General features: G+C 42.2%; 1 protein-coding gene across 1 annotated transcript in view; it reads left to right on the forward strand.

Moving 5' to 3' along the window:
- The window catches only part of LOC132522480 (uncharacterized), a 288307-nt gene extending 270785 nt beyond the window's left edge, over positions 1-17522 (forward strand). Inside the window, exon 9 of the mRNA XM_060153173.1 lies at positions 16870-17522. Coding sequence (XP_060009156.1) covers positions 16870-17107 — 238 coding nt within the window. The 3' untranslated portion in view covers positions 17108-17522. The remainder of the gene's footprint in view (positions 1-16869) is intronic.
- Positions 17523-21614: the final 4092 nt, after the last annotated feature.

The following is a 21614-nucleotide window of genomic DNA, read 5'->3' on the forward strand; positions in this document are numbered from 1 at the left end:
AATTGAGTTATTTGTAGTGATGTGGATGGAGTGAGAGTCTGTCATCCAGAGTGAAGTAAGTCAGAAAGAGAAAAACAAATACAGTATGCTAACACATATATATGGAATCTAAAAAAAAAAAAAAGGTTGAAGAACCCCAGGGGTAGGACAGGAATAAAGACGCAGAGGTAGAGAATGGACTTGAGGACATGGCAAGGGGGAAGGGTAAGCTGGGACGAAGTGAGAGAGTGGCATGGACATATATACACTACGAAATGTAAAATAGATAGCTAGTGGGAAGCAGCCGCATAGCACAGGGAGGCCAGCTTCGTGCTTTGTGACCACCTAGAGGTGTGGGAGAGGGAGGGTGAGAGGGAGATGCAAGAGTGGGGAGATATGGGGATATATGTATATGTATAGCTGATTCGCTTTGTTATAAAGCAGAAACTAACACACCATTGTAAAGCAATTATACTCCAAGAAAGATGTTAAAAAAGAAAATATTGCCTGTTGACGACACTGGTGACCCCACTTACTAGTAATAGGGCATTTTTCTCAGCTAGAAGTGAGGGAATAAAGAAAACACAGCATGCCAGCTGGTAAGACTGGACTCCAGAGAGGATGACAGGGGCTGGGGGTGGGGTAGGAAGGAGACCTCACCTCACAATACACCTCCCAGAATAGAACCTGCTCAATTTTTAATTTTCTGCCTTGGGCATGAAACATGCCTCATTTTATCTTTAGCTTCTGCTGTGGGAGTCTGAGTATTTTTTCAGCTTACCTTTTCCAATCTTTCAGGCTCTTCACTCTGGGGTGCCTTCCTTGTGGTTTTAACCTTTTATCTTTCTTTGTGATGGTTGTTTTGAGTTTACAACTAATCAAATATTCCACAGGCACCCTGAGGCTTGACTGGTCAGTGAGGAGCCAGAGACAATGCAAAGCTGATGTCCCACTTTCCAGACTCACTGAGTGACTTAAGGAAAGGAGGGAACTGCTAACACAGTGAATTGTGTGCATAAGCAACTTGAAACCCAGGCAACCTTCAACTCAGGGTTTCCTGGTAATCAGCTGGGCTTTCTGGCATAGCAATGAGCAAGTGGCATTAATGAGGTAGGCAAAGATGATGCCACGGGGGCTTGGACAGTAAGAAGGAGGCAGGCATAGCAATGGAAGCAATAGATGAGGGGTTTATTTTATCCCCTCCTCACTTTTTTTTACAGTAGCAACTTTTTGGCTGATTAAAGTACTTTTCGGTGTTCCAGGAGGGAAGTGTCTTTTGTACTACACACTAGAATGTCAGTTCTCATTATGAAGCCCTGGCTGTTCAAATGGTATCTGAATCTCCCCAAGGCCTCCTTGGGGAGGCTGTAGGCAGAAATTTCAAGGAGCTTATGCCAATTATTTTCTTTCTATCTACATATTGATGGCTGACCCACGGTAATCATGTGAGTCAGGTGCGTTGAACAGTTTCCTTGATTTCACTCAGGGCTTTTAAGACAGATAAGATTTTTTTAAGACTCTTTTATCCTTAGCCTCTGGAATTGCTGCTTTTGTTCTCTACTTGACAATGACATGGCAGACCAGAGAGATAGTGACCCAGGGTTTTTGTTTTCCAATTATTTGGGCCTTTTTCACACGGATTACCAGAGTTAGAAGAGGACATATAACAAAAACACATTCGGAGGCCTCAGTGGTGGCAGCACGTGTAGAGCTCTGGGCTTCATTGTTTAAAAAGTCTATAATTTAGGGTCCCTTTATTGTAAGCTACACATATTAACCTGGCAACTCACAAGGGAAAAAAGCAATTAATTGAAGGATATGTAGTAGTCATTTAGTAAAAGCCAAAGCTGAAGACCAAGTAAGAATATACTAGAACCAGAGAATTTAGGTAGCACGAAGTAATGGACAGTCTCTCTGGGGAAGTACCAGTGTTCTGAGTCGTCTTCAATTTACGTCCTTGTTCTGTTCAAGATTAAAATTCCCAAGAGAATCTGCTTGATCCCGGCTTGGGCCTCGTGTCAACCTCGTGGTTAGATAAGGGTGAGGAGACTTAACTGATAGTCCTTCTAAGCTGTTCACGACAAGGGAAGAGTGCAAAGTGTAGCAGAAGAAGGGCGACTAAGCTCTGGACAGGCTAAATCAGCAGATGCCCATCACAAGCTGAAAGGTTCCAGATTGCTCTAGAAAGGGATGTCCAATGTCCTAACCTTATACTGATTCTTGTCATCATTACAAAGTGGCAGGAGAGCCCGCTATGGACTGCATGTTCATGCTCTTCCCAAATTCGTACGTAGAAGCCCTAATCCCCAATGTGATGGTTTTTGGAGGTGAGGCCTCTGGGAAGTAATTAGGGTTAGATTATGTCATGAGAGTAGGGCCCTCATGATGGGATTAATGCCCTTATAAAACGAGGATCTGAAATGAGATCTCTCTTTCTCCCCATGTGTACACATCAAAGAAAGGCCATGTGAAGACATAATGAGAAGATGGCCATCTGAAAACCAGGAAGAGGGGTCACAACAGACACCAAATCTGCCAGCACCTTTATCTTGGACTCCCCAGCCTCCTTGGAAGAGCCTTTGGACTCTCCCAAAACTGTGAGAAATAAGTGTTAGTTGTTTAAGCCACCCAGGTTTTGGTATTTTGTTATAGCCTCTGGGACTCACTGCGGCAGAGGTTCTTTCACCTTTTCTCAAAGCAGCCACATGGACTCCATGTTGCCACCTTGGAGGGAAGGAATGAACCACACTTATCCTTTTGCAGAGAAAACTGATCACCAGGAAGAATCAGATTTAGCAGATTCCATCCCAGCTGAGGACAGACTAGGGTACAGGGTTGGCAAAAACTCTGTCTTCCCAGGCTTCGAAGACTTTTCTTGAGTGGTCTAGAAATGCCAGAGAGGAAGGTGATGACTCTCTAACAACCCCTGTTTCTCAGGCCCTCTGATCACAGTCATTCTCTTCAGCTGATCGTACAGGCTTCTATCAAGTCTTAGCAGGCCTCATGTGTATTATTTATTTGATTAAAAAAATTGTGTCATTTGCTTTTAAGGAGCCTCTGGGAATGAGCATAATTAAGCATAGATTAAAATGTCTAAAAGGCTGAAAACCACCATAATGATATAGTGAAATGAACACAAGAAACTTAAAAACATCCTCACATTGTCATTCCATCAAAGCACCCCAACTTGCAATGAGAGCGTAAAAACTGAGCCTCACTGGAAATGATCAAATGATCATTGAGATTTCAGCTGTTGAACATGGGCAGTGATTCTAAAAATTTGAGAAGATTAACTTGGAAGAGAGTTCATCTGTCTCATCAAAGGAGGCATAAATGGCATCAGTCAGATTTGACCAAGGAGAAGGAAGAGAAGCAGATAAAAAATGAAACAGGAAAAGGAAGAAGAGAAGGAGGAGAAGAAGAGGAGGACGGAGGAACAGGAGGCGGAGGACAAAGAGGAGAAGGACCCACTGCGACACCTTAGCAAACACACAGCAGAATTAGCTGGGGATTTCACACCAATGTCTGAACACTTGCTATGAGCCAGGAGATGTTCTAGGTAAGACAGGCAAACTGTCAAGTGCAGAGAGATTTTAAACAAACAATTACATAGCATGAGATGTTTCATGAAGGAAACACACAGTGTATAGGACAGAGAGTTGGGTGAAGAGAAAAACGCAGCCCTGTGAAGATCTGGGGAGAGGTTTTCCCTGCAGAAGGAGTAGTGAGGGCCAAAGCTAGGAAGTGAGGCAGGATGATGGCCAGGTTATCTTTCCCGGAGTGTCCTGGGGAGGGGAACAGATGTGTGAGTCTGGATGGGGCACACAGTGACCAACACTGAGAACAGAAAGTCATTCACACCCTTTCTAGAGGGCTGCTTCTAGGTACCTCTATTAGTTAGGTGCTTTGGGCTGCAAGTAACAGAATACCTAACTAGTGGTAGATTAATAATATGAACTTTAAAGTTTTTTTTAAATCAAACCATATATCAGAAAGCTGTCAGTTCCAGGGTTGGTACAGTAGTTCAATGGTATTATCAAGTTCCTAGCACTTTTCTTCCCTCGTTTTTATCCCCAGTATATTAGAGGTGAACTCCCTCATGGCTGCAAGAAAAGATGCCACAGCTCTAAGCTCTGTGTCCTCACGTAGCAGCAGACCCAGCAGGAAAGGGGATGCAACCAAGAGCATTTTCCTTGTGGAGCGCTCTCTTTTTCTCTGAGAGGAAATCCTTCCTCCAGAATCCACCGGGAGATTTCCGCGCACACTTCCCTGAACAGGACTGACTAGGTGTGCAGCCTAGACTCGGAGGGTGAGGAGGGACTAGAGGGCTGCTGGGGTGCTAGAGAGGACACTGCAGACCAAGTTGTCCTGAGTGTAAGATGAGGGGGGCGGGTAGGAGCTAGATGGGAGGATGGTGTTAGCTGGGCAGAGTCCAGGCTGGATGGGACAGGCGCAGACCCCGTGGGTGCATATCCTAGCCTGACCGCTGACTAGCCATGTACCACCCTCTACCTCACCATCTGTAAAGTGGGGGTGATAATAGTACCTGCCTTATAGGATCTTGGGACAAACAGACACTTAGTACACTTAGTAACAGTCCCGCACATAGCATGCAGTCCCTAAGGATGGCTGTGATTTTATTGTTACTCTCTACCTCTCACCTCTTCCTGTGTCAGATTATCCTGCGTTCGTTGGCAGATCTTCGCATTTCCTTTACACATCACAAAGAATCTTCACTTGTGCTGCCTCCCTGGCTGCTGGGTCACACCGCTCTCTTTATAGCCCCTCGTGGCCGGAAGCCTGAGAAAACTTCACGTGGTGCTTGCCCCATAGACAGTACTGGAGGGCTTTGTGAGAGGCTGCCCTGGGCTCCTTGCAGGAACGGCTCACAGAGGGCGTGCTGTGCAAGTGCTGCTGAGAGCCGTCTTGGATGGAGCCCCAGTCAGAGCCAGCAAATGCAGCAGCCGCCTCTTTGATACTCACGGGGTCAGGAGTGTTCTTGGCATTGCCTCAGTTGCTTCTCACTGCGCCTGGGAGCTTGGGGTGAAGGGGAGAGGGGTGAATGGAGAAGCCTGACCTTTTGCTTTCTTTCCTTACCAACAAGAGCATTTACTCCCGCTGGAATTGGGGTATCTGTGGGAGAGCCGAACTCTGTTTTGTAGTGAGGATTTTTTTTTTTCCTTCTCTCTTCTTTTTTTTTCTTTTCCCATCAACACTTGTCAGGGATTCAAGGCAAAAAGCCTGGCAAAGGCCCGGGCTTCTGCACCAGCTCAGGCAAAAGATGGGTCTAAACAGGGAACAGAGCAAGGCATTGTTCCAACACTGCAGAGTGGGAAAAGTAGGTCAGGGAAGAAAATGCAGGTTTGACAGAACTGGGAATTGAACTTGTCACCTCAGAGCCTATTGGTGTAGAAAGTGAACAGCCAGCAAGGGACCGGAGAGTAACTGAAGCCCACTGCCCCGCTGGGGGCAGGCACACCGTGTGAGAAATCGCTTGCACAGGGGTCACTGGCTTCTTCCAAGGCGAATCACCCCTGACATACTCACCCCCTACCCTGGGAAACTAAACCAAGTGATGATTCTAGACGGCAAGAGCAGCTGAGACTCTCTCTGGAGAGAATGCCAGGCGGCAGCTTCCCAGCCACCAGCTGCATTTGCAGGACTGGGAATTGAGACAACTCCCCCTCTCAGAGAGGAGGCTCTAATCACAACCATCACCTTCTAGGAAACTTCTTGGGAGAATGGCTACCAGCAGAGAAGAGCTTTTTGCTCACCACCCTCCTGGTTAGTACTGTAGCCAGGGATTCCAGCTGTAGCCCGGGAAGAGAAAAAACACCTCTTTCAACAGGACTTGCCCAAACCTTGGTAATTCTCCTACTTTCTCCCGCAGTCAAGGCACTGATTTCTTTTGGATGGAGGGTGCTTTCTCCCTGACTCTTAGGACCTTTTATTTTGGACATATTCCAAATTTCTTGATCTGGTTTTGCCTAATACACACCTCCTCTTCCTTGCAGTTCTCAAAAATCTTTCAGTAGCAGTAAGAGCGACTTTGGTCATTTCAGACCACACCATTGGCACCAAGAAGTGCAAGTTCATTGTACGCTCCTTCATTGAATACTTTCAATGTGTACTTGGATCTGAATGAAACTTGCAGCTAAAGACCACAAATCTCCATGCCTACCAGTCATAGAGCAATTACTTGGACTTTCTTCCGTAATTAATGACTTTTTCCCCCTCTCTGTGAAATGGGAATAGCATTGAGAATAACACCACTTATTTATAATGGAACCAGTACTGGACTGGATCCAAAGACTCAAATTCCAGTTCTGCAAGCTATTTGTCTTGTGATTGTAGGCCATTTACCGAAATTCATCACCTTCAGATTCCTCAGCTGTGAAATGGGGATAGTTATCATTCAGAACAGAGTTGTAAAGTTTCAACCAAACATAAATGAGGTTCATGTGTGAAAGCACCTTTCCCAGATCTGGGCCTGGAGGAGCCTGATCCAGAGTTTGCTTCCTTCCTTCCTCATTTCTGATAATACTGAAAGAATTTCTGAAGGAAGTGTTTGGAGTTAGATATACTTAAGGCTGGGTAAACAACAACAACAACAAAAAATGGAACAGAGAATAGGATATGTCTTGACATCTAGTCCTGTACTGTCCAATACAGTAGCCACTAGCCACAAGTGGCTATTTAATTAAAATAAGATTTTAAAATGCAGTTCCTCATGGTGTTAATATTCTGTTGCTTGACCTGTTACTAGTTATATGGGTGTGTTTACTTTGAAAACTCACGGAGCTGCACACTTAGGATCTGCACACTTTTCTGTATGCATGTTATACCTTAATTTTTTAAAAGCTTATTTAAAAAATGAAATACTATCCACTCAAAAAAAAAAAAGAAAATTGGGATGATATTTGAAAAAAAATACCATATTCACACATTTTTTAAAAAAATGCAGTTCCTCAGTCACAATTCAAGTATTCAATGGCCCCGCCTGGCTGGTGACTGTCATACTGCACAACACAGATAAAGAACATTTCCATCATCGCAGAAAGTTCTACTGGACAATGTTGAAAGAATTCTTATGGAACTTACCATAATGACAAGAACAAGTTTCTTAAGGTAAAACCCAGATCTCCTTTTGCCTTGGAGTATGCCATCTTCTCTCAATAGCATTACATTTAAGACACACAGTATTTTTTTTTTACATCTTTATTGGAGTATAATTGCTTTACAATGGTGTGTTTGTTTCTGCTTCACAACAAAATGAATCAGTTATATATATACATATGTTCCCATATCTCTTCCCTCTTGAGTCTCCCTCCCTCCCACCCTCCCTATCCCACCCCTCCAGGCGGTCACAAAGCACCGAGCTAATCTCCCTGTGCTATGCGGCTGCTTCCCACTAGCTGTCTACCTTACGTTTGGTAGTGTATATATGTCCATGCCTGTCTCTCGCTTTGTCACAGCTTACCCTTCCCGCTCCCCATATCCTCAATAAGACACACAGTATTTATTTCAAACCATAACCAAGAAAGCACACTCTATGCACAGGCGTGCTCACATCTTCCTCTTAGCCCTGCACATGTGAACATGTGTCTCTTAACCAGCTTCCACTCTTCCTGCCAAGCTTATCAGGGAAAAAGGCCTGCAAGTACAATTTAGGTGAAAATTGAGCTTTCATAGACCTTGCTGCCCTGTATGGCTTTGTGGCTGGAAAACGATGGGAAGATAATGCCACACTCTGTAATGGACTGGGGGATGGGAGAGGTGACATTAAAGCAGGTAGGAGTGCCTGCTTCTGCCTGCTTTCCAGAGCTGAGTGAGAAAAGAGGATTTTAATTGTTTTGGGTGGAGTGAAGGAGGTCGTTGCTCCTGTTGTTGGTAATGTGAGTGAGGAAGTTGCGGGAAAAAACAATCTTTGAAGAAAAGTGAGTGTTGTGAAATTAGAAAGAGGGACATTTTCTAAACCCCAAGTTGCTTTAGCCTCTGGTTATCAGTATTAGTGGAAGGACATTTGGTGGTCATTTTCCACGGGTGTGGTGGACGCCCCAAGGGCCCCGTCTCTCTCTGCAAGCTTCCACATGACACCCCTTCTCGCAGGGCGAGAAGCGTATCCAACTGCTCTCACTTCCTGTGATCCAAATAGAGCAGAAGAAGTTTCCTAGAGGGATTAAATTGCACACCTGAATGACTCCAGCCAACTCCAGCCTGGAAGGAAGCAGAAGTCAGGGGATGGGGGTGGGGAAGCATGAAATAAGGTTAATTCAGCATGTGAGGAAAGTTTGAATTATTCATTTTCTGACCCTGTACCAGGTACTTTTTACTGCAGTCTGTTACAGTCTCTTCTGGGGCATTACAGTCACATGCATTTTTCAGCCATCTTTTTAAAACATGCTTGTCCTCTAGTTTTAAGCAAAGGGATTGCTGACATAGACTCTTGTGTCAACAGCAGTCTGCAAGATGCCTTTTAGAAGCACCAAAACGTGTCCCAGCTGAGAGGAGGGAGGGGGCAGCCACTTAGCACTTCATTCCCACTGGGGCTAAGTGACTGTGAGGGAAGAGAAAAGAGATTAAAAGCAAGAAGTGAGAAAAGCATCTGAAGGTTTGGAGGAGAGTGGGAAGGAGGCAGAAATTTCAGAGAAGATGCATGATTTGGTTTCCTTAAGTCATTGGAGCTCTTTCTTTTGTCTTTAAGTGACGTTTCCAAATGGAAGCTCATGTGAACAAGGAAAAATGTAGACAAAGCTGTATTGACTTAAGGAAGCAGGGAACATCATGGCAAGAGGCTAGTGCCTGTTCAGAGAAATCAGCACTGTGGACCTTGGCTAGGGGGTTCTTACCTGTTTAGGAGCTATTTCTTACATCTCGCTGCTCTGTGATGTGAGTGTCACAAAACATGCCAAGCGGTTTCTGGATCTCTGAGGCTGTTCTTGGCTGGCATTTTATTTAGCTTGTGACATTTTTGACTGTTCAGATTTTGGTGGGCATGGAAACTGCCCAAACCTGTGATTGTCACTGAATTTAAAATCGTATTCAGATGCCCTTTTGTTCTAATTGCCACTTCACGGCCACCATTCCTGACCAGGCTGAAATAGCTGAGTGTGTGTATTCCAAAGCTGCAGCTCTGCATCTGGGAGCATGGCAGCCTTATGAACGGTTTAGGCTCCCATGCAAGGCTAGAGGTAACCCTTCCAGGAGCAGGGACTGAGGAGTGTCCATGTGCAAACTGTGCTTAGGAGCTCTAGAATTTAACCTTTTATTTCTGGTTGAGTCTAACTCAGAAGCCATTTCAAGTAGCAGTGACAGCTCAACCCCCTGCAGGGCCCAGGTAGATGTAAATGAATCGAGTAAATGAGTGAAGTGGATTGAGAGTAAGGTCATAGGGAGTGGTGAGGACTGTGGTGAACTGGAGAGCACGTGGCTGGTATAAGAGGAAAGCTGGTACTGAGCTTCAGCAAATTATAGCGTCAAACAGGAACACTGCCACATCCATTCTAGACTTGCTGGGTTTTTTTGTGAAATCTCTTCACTTTTTCATATTGGCCTAAAATGAACGGTCTGGCCAAGCGAAAATCATCCACGCCACAGATTCAACCACTGGCATGCCAGTTTGCAAACCATGATTTAGAATCATCTGTGACAAGGCTACCAATTTGTCACTACAGTTGTCTCTACCAATTTGCAAAAGTAATTAGTTTCATAGCTCCCATGATCCTGAAATCCCCCCTAAATGGCTCTAGTATCAAACAAGGCCAAGGGAGCAAACCCCACACTCCTTTCATGCGTAGCCATTTTGCTAAGTGGCTCTTACCAGCCCTCGGCTGTAAAGCTCCTCACCCTGGTCCAAGCACGGCCTGGGCCTTCTTGGGGATTGGAAATTGTGCTCACTCCTCTTCCAGCTAATTGCTTTAATGCATCCTGAATGTATCTAGGCTGCCGCCCCTAACCACTGGGTCATCATTTATTCACAGGCCTGAAGTCCCTTAAGCAGCCTCCTGCTGGCCCTCACGCTGCAGGGGATTAATGTAGTCTGGTTGGTGAGTCAAAAAGAAAGATGACATCATTTTCAGGTCAAGAATGAGATTGTGTGTTTGTGTGTGTTAAGGTTATAGAGTGCAAAGAGAGGAAAACCGAGGCTGCTGCTTGTATAAGGAGGCTCAGTGTTCCCCCTCCTCCCATCTTTTGCTTTCAATCCAATCTGGCTTCTCCCAAGTGAGTTATTAATATGGGACACAGCTTGGCTTCTTCCCTTCTGTCTCCTCATATAAATCCAACTAATTAATTTACTTTAACAAGAGGAATCTTTTTCTATCTCTTTCAATCTTTGTCCTTTCAGTTTAGATTCTCTTAATTCAAACCCAAGACACACAATTACTTGAATAATCGCATGTAGAACCTTATCAGGGAGACTCAGCGTATCTCTTATTTTGCATCATGAAATCCACTGTCATAAACTGGGGAGGAAAAGGAGTTTTAAGTAAAGCGGCCATCAACTGAGAAGACAGTTTGGAAAGTCTGGTCCAATTAATAAAAAGAAAGAATCCTGCCTGTGCTGGAAATTTGGCAAGCTGAAGAGCTTTACAAACGTTTTTTCTAAAGCTCCACCACATTGAGTCGATGTCACAGAACGGTGGTGTAGGAAGGCCTACTCTTGAACAATTACTTAGTTAAGTCTTGTGTCTCCTTTCAGTATACAAATGGAAAACCCCACCGAAAGATGCTGTTTGTTGCCGGTTTAGAAAATTGCCCCTCCCTCAAAAAAAAGGAGCTGAAGCAATCGGGGCCGTGTTGGTGTCGGTGTGGCCTGTTTTCTATTAACAGTGTCAGCATGCCACAAGCTGAATAAGGTTGATTTTGCAGGGGAAATTCAGGTCAGATGACAAAGGTGAGGCATGGGCAAACCAAGAGTAAATTGGAGGCCGCCTTCTGTGCTTATCAGCTGCAGGAAGGTGTAGGGCTGGTTTCCCACGTGAATGAGGACTGGTAGGACTTCCCAGATCATTCCTTAGAGCTCCTTTAATTCTTTCCTTAGTGCTGCAAGGGATTTTCTTTCTTTGTGGGAAGTGTCAACGCTTGTCTTTCAAAAGCCAAAAAAAAAAAAAAAAGGAAAAAAGAGGGTTTGCAAAAACAAGTGCCATGCTGCCCATTTGCACCCTTGTGTAGAAAGAGGAATCGGGAGCTGCTCATGAATGTACCAGCTGTGTGTGGAAAATCAGCCAGGCTCAGTCTTTGGGCTTTCATCTCTCTGCTGAGATCCTTATTCTAGACTGTGTGAGAAACGAGCACGGCTTCAACCACCACATGAATAAAGAGCAATGGTGACAAAGGTGAACTATTAAAGAAGAGCCCTGTCTTGAGGCAAAGCAGCTATAATCCCATTATTACTTTCAGACTTGGTCTGATAACATCTTAAAATACAGGCAAAACACCTCCCTCCTTCTCAGGACCAGAGAGCTTTTAAACTCTGCTTTCCAGGATTTGAGGAATGGAAAGTTTGGTTACTTTTTTTAGCTCTCTCTCTCTCTCTCTCTCTCTCTCTTTTCCCCTCCCTCTCCCCTCCCTTATTTTTCTCCAGATTAATTGATGAATAATTGATAAATAAAATTGTAATATATTTAAAGTACACAACATCATGATGATTTGTGTACATTGTGAAAGGATTCTCACCATCAAGGTAATTAACACATCCATTATCTCACATGTTTACCTTTTTTTTTTCTTTTTGGTGAGAATCTTTAAATTCCACTCTCTTAGCAAATTCCAAATATACAATACAGTATTATCAACTACAGTCACCATGTTATACTTAAAATCTTCAGACCTTATTCATCTTGTAACCGAAAGTTTATACACTTTTATCAGCCTCTCCCTAATCCTCCCTGGCAACCAACATTCTACTCTCTCTGTTTCTGTGAGTTCGACTTTGCTTTTTAGATTCCACATATAAGTCATATGCAGTATTTGTTTTTCTCCATCTGGCTTATTTCACTTAGCATAATGCCCTCCAGTTTAACCCATGTTGTCACAAATGAGAGGATTTCCTTTTTTAAGGCTGAATAATATTCCATTGTGTGTGTGTGTGATATATGTATGTGTATATCTCACATTTTCTTTATCCATTCATACACTGACTGACACGTGTTGTTTCCACACTGTGGCTATTGTGAATAATGCTGCAATTAACATGGGAATACAGATATCTCTTTGAGATAGTGATTTTGTTTTGTTTGGATATATACCCAGAAGTGGCATTGGTGGCTCTTACAGTAGTTCTATTTTTTTTGGCCGCACCGTGGGGAATGCAGAACTTCACTAACCAGGGATCAAACCAGTGACCCCTGCAGTGGTAGTGCAGAGTCTTAACCACTGGACCACCGTGGGAGTCCTAGTAGTTCTACTTTTAGCTTCTCGAGGAGCCTGCATACTGTTTTCCATAGTGCTTCTAAAAATTTACGTTCCCACCAACAGTATGCAAGAGTTCCCTTTTCTCCATAACCTCACCAGCATTTGTTATCTGTTGTCTTTTTTTTTTTTTTTTTTTTGCGGTACGCGGGCCTCTCACTGTTGTGGCCTCTCCCGTTGTGGAGCCCAGGCTCCGGGCGCGCAGGCTCAGCGGCCATGGCTCACAGGTCCAGCCGCTCCGTGGCATGTGGGATCTTCCCGGACCGGGGCACGAACCCGTGTCCCCTGCATCGGCAGACGGACTCCCAACCACTGCGCCACCAGGGAAGCCCCCTGTTGTCTTTTTGATGATGTACTTTCTGACAGGGGTGAGGTGATATCTCATTTTGGTTTTGATTTGCATTTCACTGATGATTAGTGATGTTGAACGTCTTTCCATGTGCCTGTTGGCCATTTATACATCTTCTTTGGAGAAATTTCTATTTAGGTCCTTTGCTTATTTTTTAATTGGGTTGTTTGTGGGTTTTTTGCCATTGTGTTGCATGAGTTCCTCATATATTTTGGATACTCACATTTTATCTATTCGATATGTGGTTTGCAAATATCCTCCCATTCCATAGGTTGCTTTTCCATTTTGCTGATGGTTTCCTTTGCTGTGCGGAAGCTTTTTAGTTGATGTAGTCCCACTTGTTTTGTTTGCTTTTGTTGCCTTTGCATTTGGCTTCAAACCCAAAAAGATCATTGCCAAGACCAATATCAAGGAGCTTGTCACTTGTTTTCTTCTAGGAGTTTTATGGTTTCAGGTCTTAAATTCAAATCTTTAATCCATTTTGAGTTGATTTTCACAGATGGTGTAAGATAGGGGTCCAGTTTTATTCCTTCATCCTTTTAAATGCTACAAGCAATCTAGCTACTGTTTGACTGAAGTGGATCAAAATCCCACCATGTATGAACTTAGGGCTAACTGCAGTCGTGAGTAAGTCCACATTCATGTGCATATGTGAAGTGAAAAATATGGTTCACCCTTTGTGCAGCTCTTCTGCACATTCACTTCTATCCTAATAGTAGCTACTGTTTACTGAGTACTTAGTATGCACAAAGCACCACACTAAGAGCTTTGCATATATTCCCTTATTTGGTGCAATTGCTAAAACTGGGGAGAATTGGAACATCTCCTTTCTGCATTCCAGTAATTCTTTATTAACGGATTCCTTCATAGATAGGATTATGCCACTACACCTAGCCGAAGCCCACGTGATGACTGTTGCCAAAGATAAAGCTGTTTCGGTACATAAATATTATTCTTACTCTGAAGGAAAGAGGGAGAATGAGTTTTTCAAAGTGGCGAGTCCATGCTCATTTGGGGGAAGTTTGCTCATAAGGGACTTAGATGCCTCACAGTGAATTAAATTATTTGCTCCCAAAGCTTGGTCTTAGGCAAGCTACTAAATCTCTCGTGCTCTAATTTTCTCATCTGTAAAATGGGATTTAATGGATCTATGTAAGGAGTTTAAAACAGTGCATGCTATTGTAAACGTTCAGCGAATGTTCACAGTTATCATCGTTGTCATTACTAAATTACCACAAAAACACTCCAAAGAAGGTATTTTCATCCCCGTTTTAGGATGGGGATACTGAGGCAAAAGGGTTTACCAACTTGTCCAAGTTGATACAACCAGTCAGTAACGGAGAAAATGGTTCTAACCCTAGGTCACTCTTACTCCAGAGCTTACAACTAGAATTCGATGTTGCTGCACATTATAGGAAGTAATATCTGCTCATGGCTGTTTAGAACACAATTTCTTTCTCCTATAGGAAACCTGAGTCCTAAAGCAAACATAAAATATCTTGATGACTGGACACGTGTCACACAAGAAGCATTTTCTATCCCTCTGGTAGAGAGAGAGTGCTTAATTACCATGTGCCACTGCTGTTAACCTCTGCAAATAAGTCTAATTATCACAGATTAATGAACATAGCTTAGGCACATCTAAAGGGGCTTTGCTGAGGGGTTTTCATTTCTGCATTTCATTATCTCCATCAATGCTGTTGTTCCCCATGCATAAGGTTATGGGACTTTTATTATTTTTTTTGCTGCGCTCTGTGAAATATCAACAACAGTGCCTGTGAAATAGTTCAGGGCAAGGATCACTTTCCAGGGAATCTTTAGGAAGCCTGTAAGTTGGGTGGATGCTGCTTCACTGTTTACTGATGAATCATGCCGCATTGGTTCATAGGGAATAAAGCTTAGACAGTTGCCAAGGAAACAGGCTGAGATTTTGGAAATATCTGAAACCACGGTGAAATTTCCAGGAAAAATCAATGTCTTAGTCAAGAGTCAGGTTAAGCCTTCTCTGCATCAGAGTGAGTAGCAACAATGCAAATACAGCTTGGAAGATTCATTCCTGTCTGCACCATGACTTAAAACCACACACACTGTGTTGTGACTCTCGGAGAAGGTTTTCTATGAATAGATGAAACCAGGTTTCCTATACTCATACTGGATAATGACCATCGTGCTGGTCCTCAGAGCAGGGCTGTGCAGGCAGCCACCTTTGAGTATGCCTGTGAGCTCAGAGAGGAAGTCCCTGGTGAAGACCTTGGAAATCCCAATGTCATATTGTGGCAAGAGAGCAAGCTGGCAGCTAGCAAAGGGCTTCAGCCACTCAGAGGCTGGGACCTAAGGAAGATCTTGGGCACAATCCACCAGACACGTTTCATTAATAAATGATTAGATTTGCAAATCTTGTCAGTAGAGATTGCTATCACAGAATTAATGAAATAAATAATGAAACATTTCCAGTGTTTCTGGCTGGCTTTCAGAGCAGAGTAGATCTCTGCCTTTGTTGCAATTTATGGCTGTCTCTTTGATCAACTCCTGGGGAGTTCAAGGAATGATTTTCCTGCTTCCAACATCTGCCTTCGGCTTTTAGGTTTGCTTTTTTTTTTTTCTTAACTCGACTTTTCATATCATTTTGTGCTTCAAACACAAAGATTCCCCAGGATAATTTCAGATAAAGAAACCCTACAGGGTGAATAATCTGCAGTGAAGAAAATCTGAATCGTATTTGGAGAAACAACCCATTTGACACTGGGTTAGGAAAGGGGTAGGGGAGGGATTTTGCTTACAAATGAACACAAAAAAATGTTCACACTTTTATTTGAACGTCTCCATTCTGCACAGCCTAAAGCTGAGAGCATTTCCTAATCCAGAAGCAAGCCAAGAAGCAATTCCACCCAGTGTGGATTACCCAGCAGAGAGACAAAGCATATGTGCAGGACATTAGCAGTGCAGGGGTGGCTCATATTTCTTTTGTTGAGAAATAAAAAAAAAAAAAACAGACTTTTCATATCTCAAAAAATGTATCAAGATAGTCATGGAGAAATCAGAATATTTTTGAGTTTCTTTACACTTATTTTCTGATTCAGTATTATTTTAATTTGAGTTCCTATCGGATCTGGAAGGACATGGAGCCCATTCACTCTATGGGATCTCCAAAGAGCTTCATGGGCCCCTTGGTAATATATAAGATTTCTTTCTTGACCCCTTCCAGTCATAAGGTGATGTGGCTGTTATCTGTGAGCCGGACACTTCGGGTAATCTTTCAGAGGAAAACATAATATTGACATTAGAAATGGATTTTCAGTTCTCTCCCTCTGCACCCCCATCCAGCATATGAACAGGAACACACAGACACATACTCACTGTTTCTTGGAAATCACAGTGAGGCCAAAGGTCAGGGTCCCGATGGATTGTTTGCTCCTGGACTTATCTTCTTGGGAGCTGTCATTGTGCTCAATTTTAGTTTTTGCCATTGGGAAAGTTACAGTGGAAAGAAGTTCAAATCCACCCAGTTTTTTAAAATCCAATTAAAAACATACCGTTGAGGGAATTCTGTGGCGGTCCAGTGGTTAGGACTCCGTGCTTCCACTGCAGGGGGCCTGGGTTTGATCCCTGGTCCAGGAACTAAGATCTCATGGCGAAAAACAAACAATCAAACAAACAAAAACATACCTTTGGGTATCTATATCTCTTCTAGTTTCATTCTATGGCACAACGATTCTATAGGCAAGACACTTCGGACTTTCCTCTCTACATGATTTAGATTATTTCTTCTGTGATCAGATACTTTCTCACTAGAAAAAGATTTGAAAAATTAGTGAACTGTTAAATTGAGGAAACAAAATTAATGCTAAAATGATAAGGATCAGAACAAAACAAACAATAAAAACTCCCTTTTAGCCTCATTGAGGGGGTAGAAGGGCTTATCTACAGGGACAAGCATTCTTGTCCTGTAATTTTATGATAGATCTTTTCACTTATCTCTCGTAAGTGGCTAGTCCTCTAATGGGAACATAAATGTATAGTTGGTTCTCCTCTCCAAGATGAGAATTAGATTTTATTGTCATCAAATTGTTACTGTATTTCATTGATTCTAAGACACACATTTTTTCATATTCTGTCAATTCTGAAATCAGGCGGCATATCAACGTCACCATCAGCAGGGCAGCCATTTCGACGACGTGGCTGTCAACACCATACACGGGCATCGAAACTTTCACAACAGGTGCCAGCTACTGCAAAGGAAATCCTGGAGGCAGTAAGAAGCACTGCATCGCCGACAGTCTTAAGGGTACAGAGCATGATGCTGGGTGGAAAAATGTGGACATTGATGACAAAGCGTCAAAAATAAAACAGAAACCACAGCTGGCATGACTGTAGTATGATTAGCAAAGCAGATAAACTATACAAACCATGATATGCACAGCAAACTCAAGTGTTTTAACATCAGCTTGTTCAGACCCATTCATTCCAAGATAAGACCACTGACTTCTGGCAACTCATCTCATTACAAATTCTGACCTATCTCTGCCCAGCCCTTGCTTACGGTCTTCTGCTCCAAACCACCCGATGACTACTCGCAGACTTCCCTAAATCCTACAGCTACCCTAACTCCTCTGTAGAAAATGCTGCTGAGACTCAATGAAGGTGGTGCTTTCTCTTGTTCAGCAGTTTGATAAACCCAGTTTTGTGTGATCAGCAATTTTCCCTGGTGGTCTTGGTACAGAGCTTTGATAATTCAAAAAGAAATTCAGTAGAATCAGCTTCAGTGCTAAAAAACTTCAGGAATACAAAGGTATTTATTTAATGTACATTTCCCTTTTAATGTAGGCACAAGAGTGATATGTGATCAAATACATATCTAATAATTTTAAAAGAACTTTTGCAAAAGGATAAAATAAAAAGCTAAGAAAGCATTGTGTTGCAGTTTATTGGCATCAATTGTTTTTCATAGTGGCCCATAAACTAATGGGGTGTCATACGATGATGGCATTTTGCACTTGATAAAATATGGTAACAATAGCTTGCTCACTTTTACTGGACATTAATCATGAGCCATGCACTGTGTGAGTGCTGTACCGGCCTTAACTCACTTAATTCTCATAGCATTGCTGTGATTACCCTGATTTTGTAGATGTACAAACTGAGGTGTGGAAAGAGTCCATGCTGCCTTGAATTGGAGAACTAATAACTGCTGGAGGACTTAGAGCTCAGGTCCAGGTAGCGTGCCTCTGCTAGACTAGGATAGGAGGGGAGAGACAGCCCTTGCAGCACTGTTTTCTTAAGACCACAGAAAGCATTAATTAGAATGATAGTATTTGCACAAGGCATTTTTGGGATTTGGCCTTTTAAGGGTAATATATTAACCAGTTCCTTGGTGCTCCTGCAAGTAAAATTGTTTCCCTTGGGTATTTAAGAAAACGTACATTCTCAACCTAAAATATTTACCAGCTTATTTCTTCCAAAAAAGAGAGTCTCTCAGTGTTCAAAGCCATATATCAGGGTTAAAAAATAAGCAACCAACTAAAAACAAACGCAGCACTTGGGTCATCCACTTAAGTCACTGCTTGACAGCTGTTCTGGGAATAGCTGTTGCCATGGGTTACTGCAGGGCACTCAGCATCTCAGCCTTACCCATCACTTCCAGGCTAAGCCCCATCTCTCCAGAGAGATGACTCTTCTTTCCTTTCCCTGTCACACCCCACCTTGGTGGTTCATATTAAAGATTTTTTTTTCTTTGAAAGAAAAATGAAATAATAATATGCTGAAAATTCCCTAGATGTCACCTAGGGTATCTCTGTCTTTGATGCTTTTGTTGCCCTCTGTTTTTCCTTGTAGATCACAGCATCAATACCGCTTTTTCTATAAACCTCAACTCAGGGTTCCAACAGCTGCCTTCCACAGGTGGGGCCACAACTGGTCATTATCCATCAATAAATGTATCAATCTAGAGCCAAGCAATTAATGTCTTCTTAATTGGATTCATCACATAGTTGGCTATGACAGTGTAGTTTCAGGACTTCTGTTGTCTCTGTTCTTGTTTTCCTTTCTTCCTCTTTTAAACTCTCCTCTCTTATCTTTTCCATGCATTCACATATTTCTTTTGACTAAGAGGAACCAATTTTCCTTCTACCACCTACTTCCCACACTTCCCACACTGAAGGGTTTAGAAATCCATTAAATGCCATGTCACCCTTACTTTTACGCTGTAGGAAAGGGCAGATTAAGGTAAAACATCTTACTTAGATAGTCCTGTTTATTGGAAACAAACATGCAAAATACCAGCATTGCATATAATCTTCTAGGCTAATTGTATTTAAAGTTGATGATTACCAAAGCCTTCAAATCATGAAACATATTTGTCACCTATGATACAAAAAAGAAAATCTGTAGGAAGCACTTTGAGATTCTTTAAGAAATTAGCATGTTAATATTCCTTTGTTTCAGGTATTGGGTAATTTTAAGAATCACAGCTTCTACTGATGCTCTGGGTCAAATCAAGTCTTGTCAAATATGCTGTTGTTTTCTCTGACATTTTATAAAAAGGAGTTTATGGCCCATTACGCTTCTTTTTCCTTTGCCTTTTCTTCCCATCACCTGCTCCACCACCATTACTTTCTATAGCACATGCCCCTTTTCTATGGTTTGCTTATAGATTATTAAGAAAAAAAATGTAAACTCACAGGAGGACTAAGGTAGACACAGCTGGTGTCAACAAAAACAGAGAGAGATGAAAGAGTATTGAGCAAGTCTGAATGGGGCTTTCCTGTGACTCATCCTTGACCTTTACCCTCCCAAATCATGCCCAAGGCAAGTAAACAGCTTTTCAAAGCAGGCTATCTTCTGGGACTCTTCATACATTTTCATTTTAATCTCTTTGCAAAGTGGTCAGAAATAAATGTCTCTATGAGGAGAAGTACTACTGACAAAAGTTGAATTTAAAATGACACAGAATCACTCCATAACCTATGACACAGAGGGTCCTAAACTGCTTATGGCCGTGTTCCAATAAAAAGGAAAGGCCACAGTCTTCAGAGAGTATTTTAAACATCTTTGCACCATTCAGATGGTTACATGGGTCTTTGAAAATATTGCATTGAGGCACTATGGGTGATTTAATTTTTTCTTTGTATTTTGTAGATTATCTATAATGAGCATGCATTACTTCTGTAATCCACAAAAAGACTTTCAACCAGAATGGAATTACGGTACAAATTTTTAAAATATAAAAATACCACCCGGTGAGTTATTTTTGTAAATGACTAAATAAAGAAAGCGGCTTCTTACACATTGAACTATTTAATAATGTAGGTAAATTGTCATATGCCTAAGAAATATTTTCTGGTGTAAAAGATGAGTTAAAGGTAGACTGAAATGTTTCTTCATTATAAGGTAAATGTTACATCCAAAACCAAACTATTCTCCCTTTGTGTATTACTCAGCCAAAAGAAAACAAGACTTTTTTAAACCTGTACCCGTGGTTTGCAGGATGTAAGTGATTTTTGTAATTAGATACACTCAGTCGTATGAAAAGAAACATGAGACCCCAAAATCACTTAACCTATAGAATCTCAGTCACTATTTGATAAGAAATGAGGCTTTTGGAACAGTGCACACCAGAATGATGTGTGGGCAGAGATCTGCAATCATCCCGCTACTCTCCATGAATTATTTTCATCTGACAGTATCACTTACTTTATTTAAGGTCCCAGTCTGTTAAATCTTGCAAATATGGAGAAGGTAGGTAACTAGTTCTCAGGGTCAATTCAAAGAGATGGGAAAACAGTCCTGTTCTTATGTTGTGTGAAAATGACTTCAAACAGTCATTTTATCCAATAAAGTACTCATCAAAGGGAAAACCTACCCGAACAAAACAATAAAACTTACTTCAGTTAAAGCAGACTGTTGAGAAGTCTAACAGAGAAATGTGTTCCATGTGCTAGTCCCACTAAATCCTAAACATCCAGCTTTTCACAGACTTGCAAATCAAATTGCTTTATGGGTAAAGGAGCACTTAATACAGTGTGACCAGTTTAAAGTTAACATTTTGTATTCAGGATGATTAATGACACCATATTGTATTTCAATTACTACAAGATAACATGTCTATAATAAACGATGGCAATAATATTCACATTAAGTCAATAAAAAGCATTTTCCAAGTGTGATGTATAAGTGCCATTATTATAGTACACGTTGATCACCTCATACAGTGAATTATAAACAGTGTAACAGGAAATCTCTATACCGAAGCACGTATTTTCATTTCAGCGCACAGGGATTTTGGCAGATCACCCTCATTAATGTTAACAGTAGTCAAATGAAGATCTTCACACACGTTAGCAGGAGGACTGCTTCTCGTTCTCCTAGCCTCGCTACACTCTACTCTCTCCAAACTGCATTTTTGTAGGTTCAAGTGTAAGAAATCAACTTACTTCTCAGAACACTTAAGTCCGAAGGGAAATAGATGTGGCAAGTGACTAGGTTTATATTCTGGAAAATCAATACTTGGAGAAAACAAGTCTCAAATAATAGGTATTTATTTTCCAAAAGGATCTGTCCACTTGAGGGAGAGAGTTTGGGTACCATGAAACTTGGAGAAGCTTCTGGATGATACATCCCTTGGGGATCATGGCTTTTTAAATTGTTCTGAATGTTGCCTGGTTACAGAGTAAGGTTGTCGAGAAGACCCAGGAGCTCAAGAAGGTAGGCAGAGGGGAGAAGGTAGGGAAGGTGGGTGGTTTCTGCCCCCTCCCCCTTGGTGTGCTCTACTGTCCCTCCCATTGTGGTTTCAGTTGAGCTGATCGTGATGCAAGTGTGACTAAAGGAGAGGCATCCTTAGAGTGGTGCTGGGAGTGGGCACCCCTGACCTAACGGAGCA

Source organism: Lagenorhynchus albirostris, chromosome 6 (assembly GCF_949774975.1).
Source record: "Lagenorhynchus albirostris chromosome 6, mLagAlb1.1, whole genome shotgun sequence".
In the NCBI taxonomy this organism is placed as follows: domain Eukaryota; kingdom Metazoa; phylum Chordata; class Mammalia; order Artiodactyla; family Delphinidae; genus Lagenorhynchus; species Lagenorhynchus albirostris.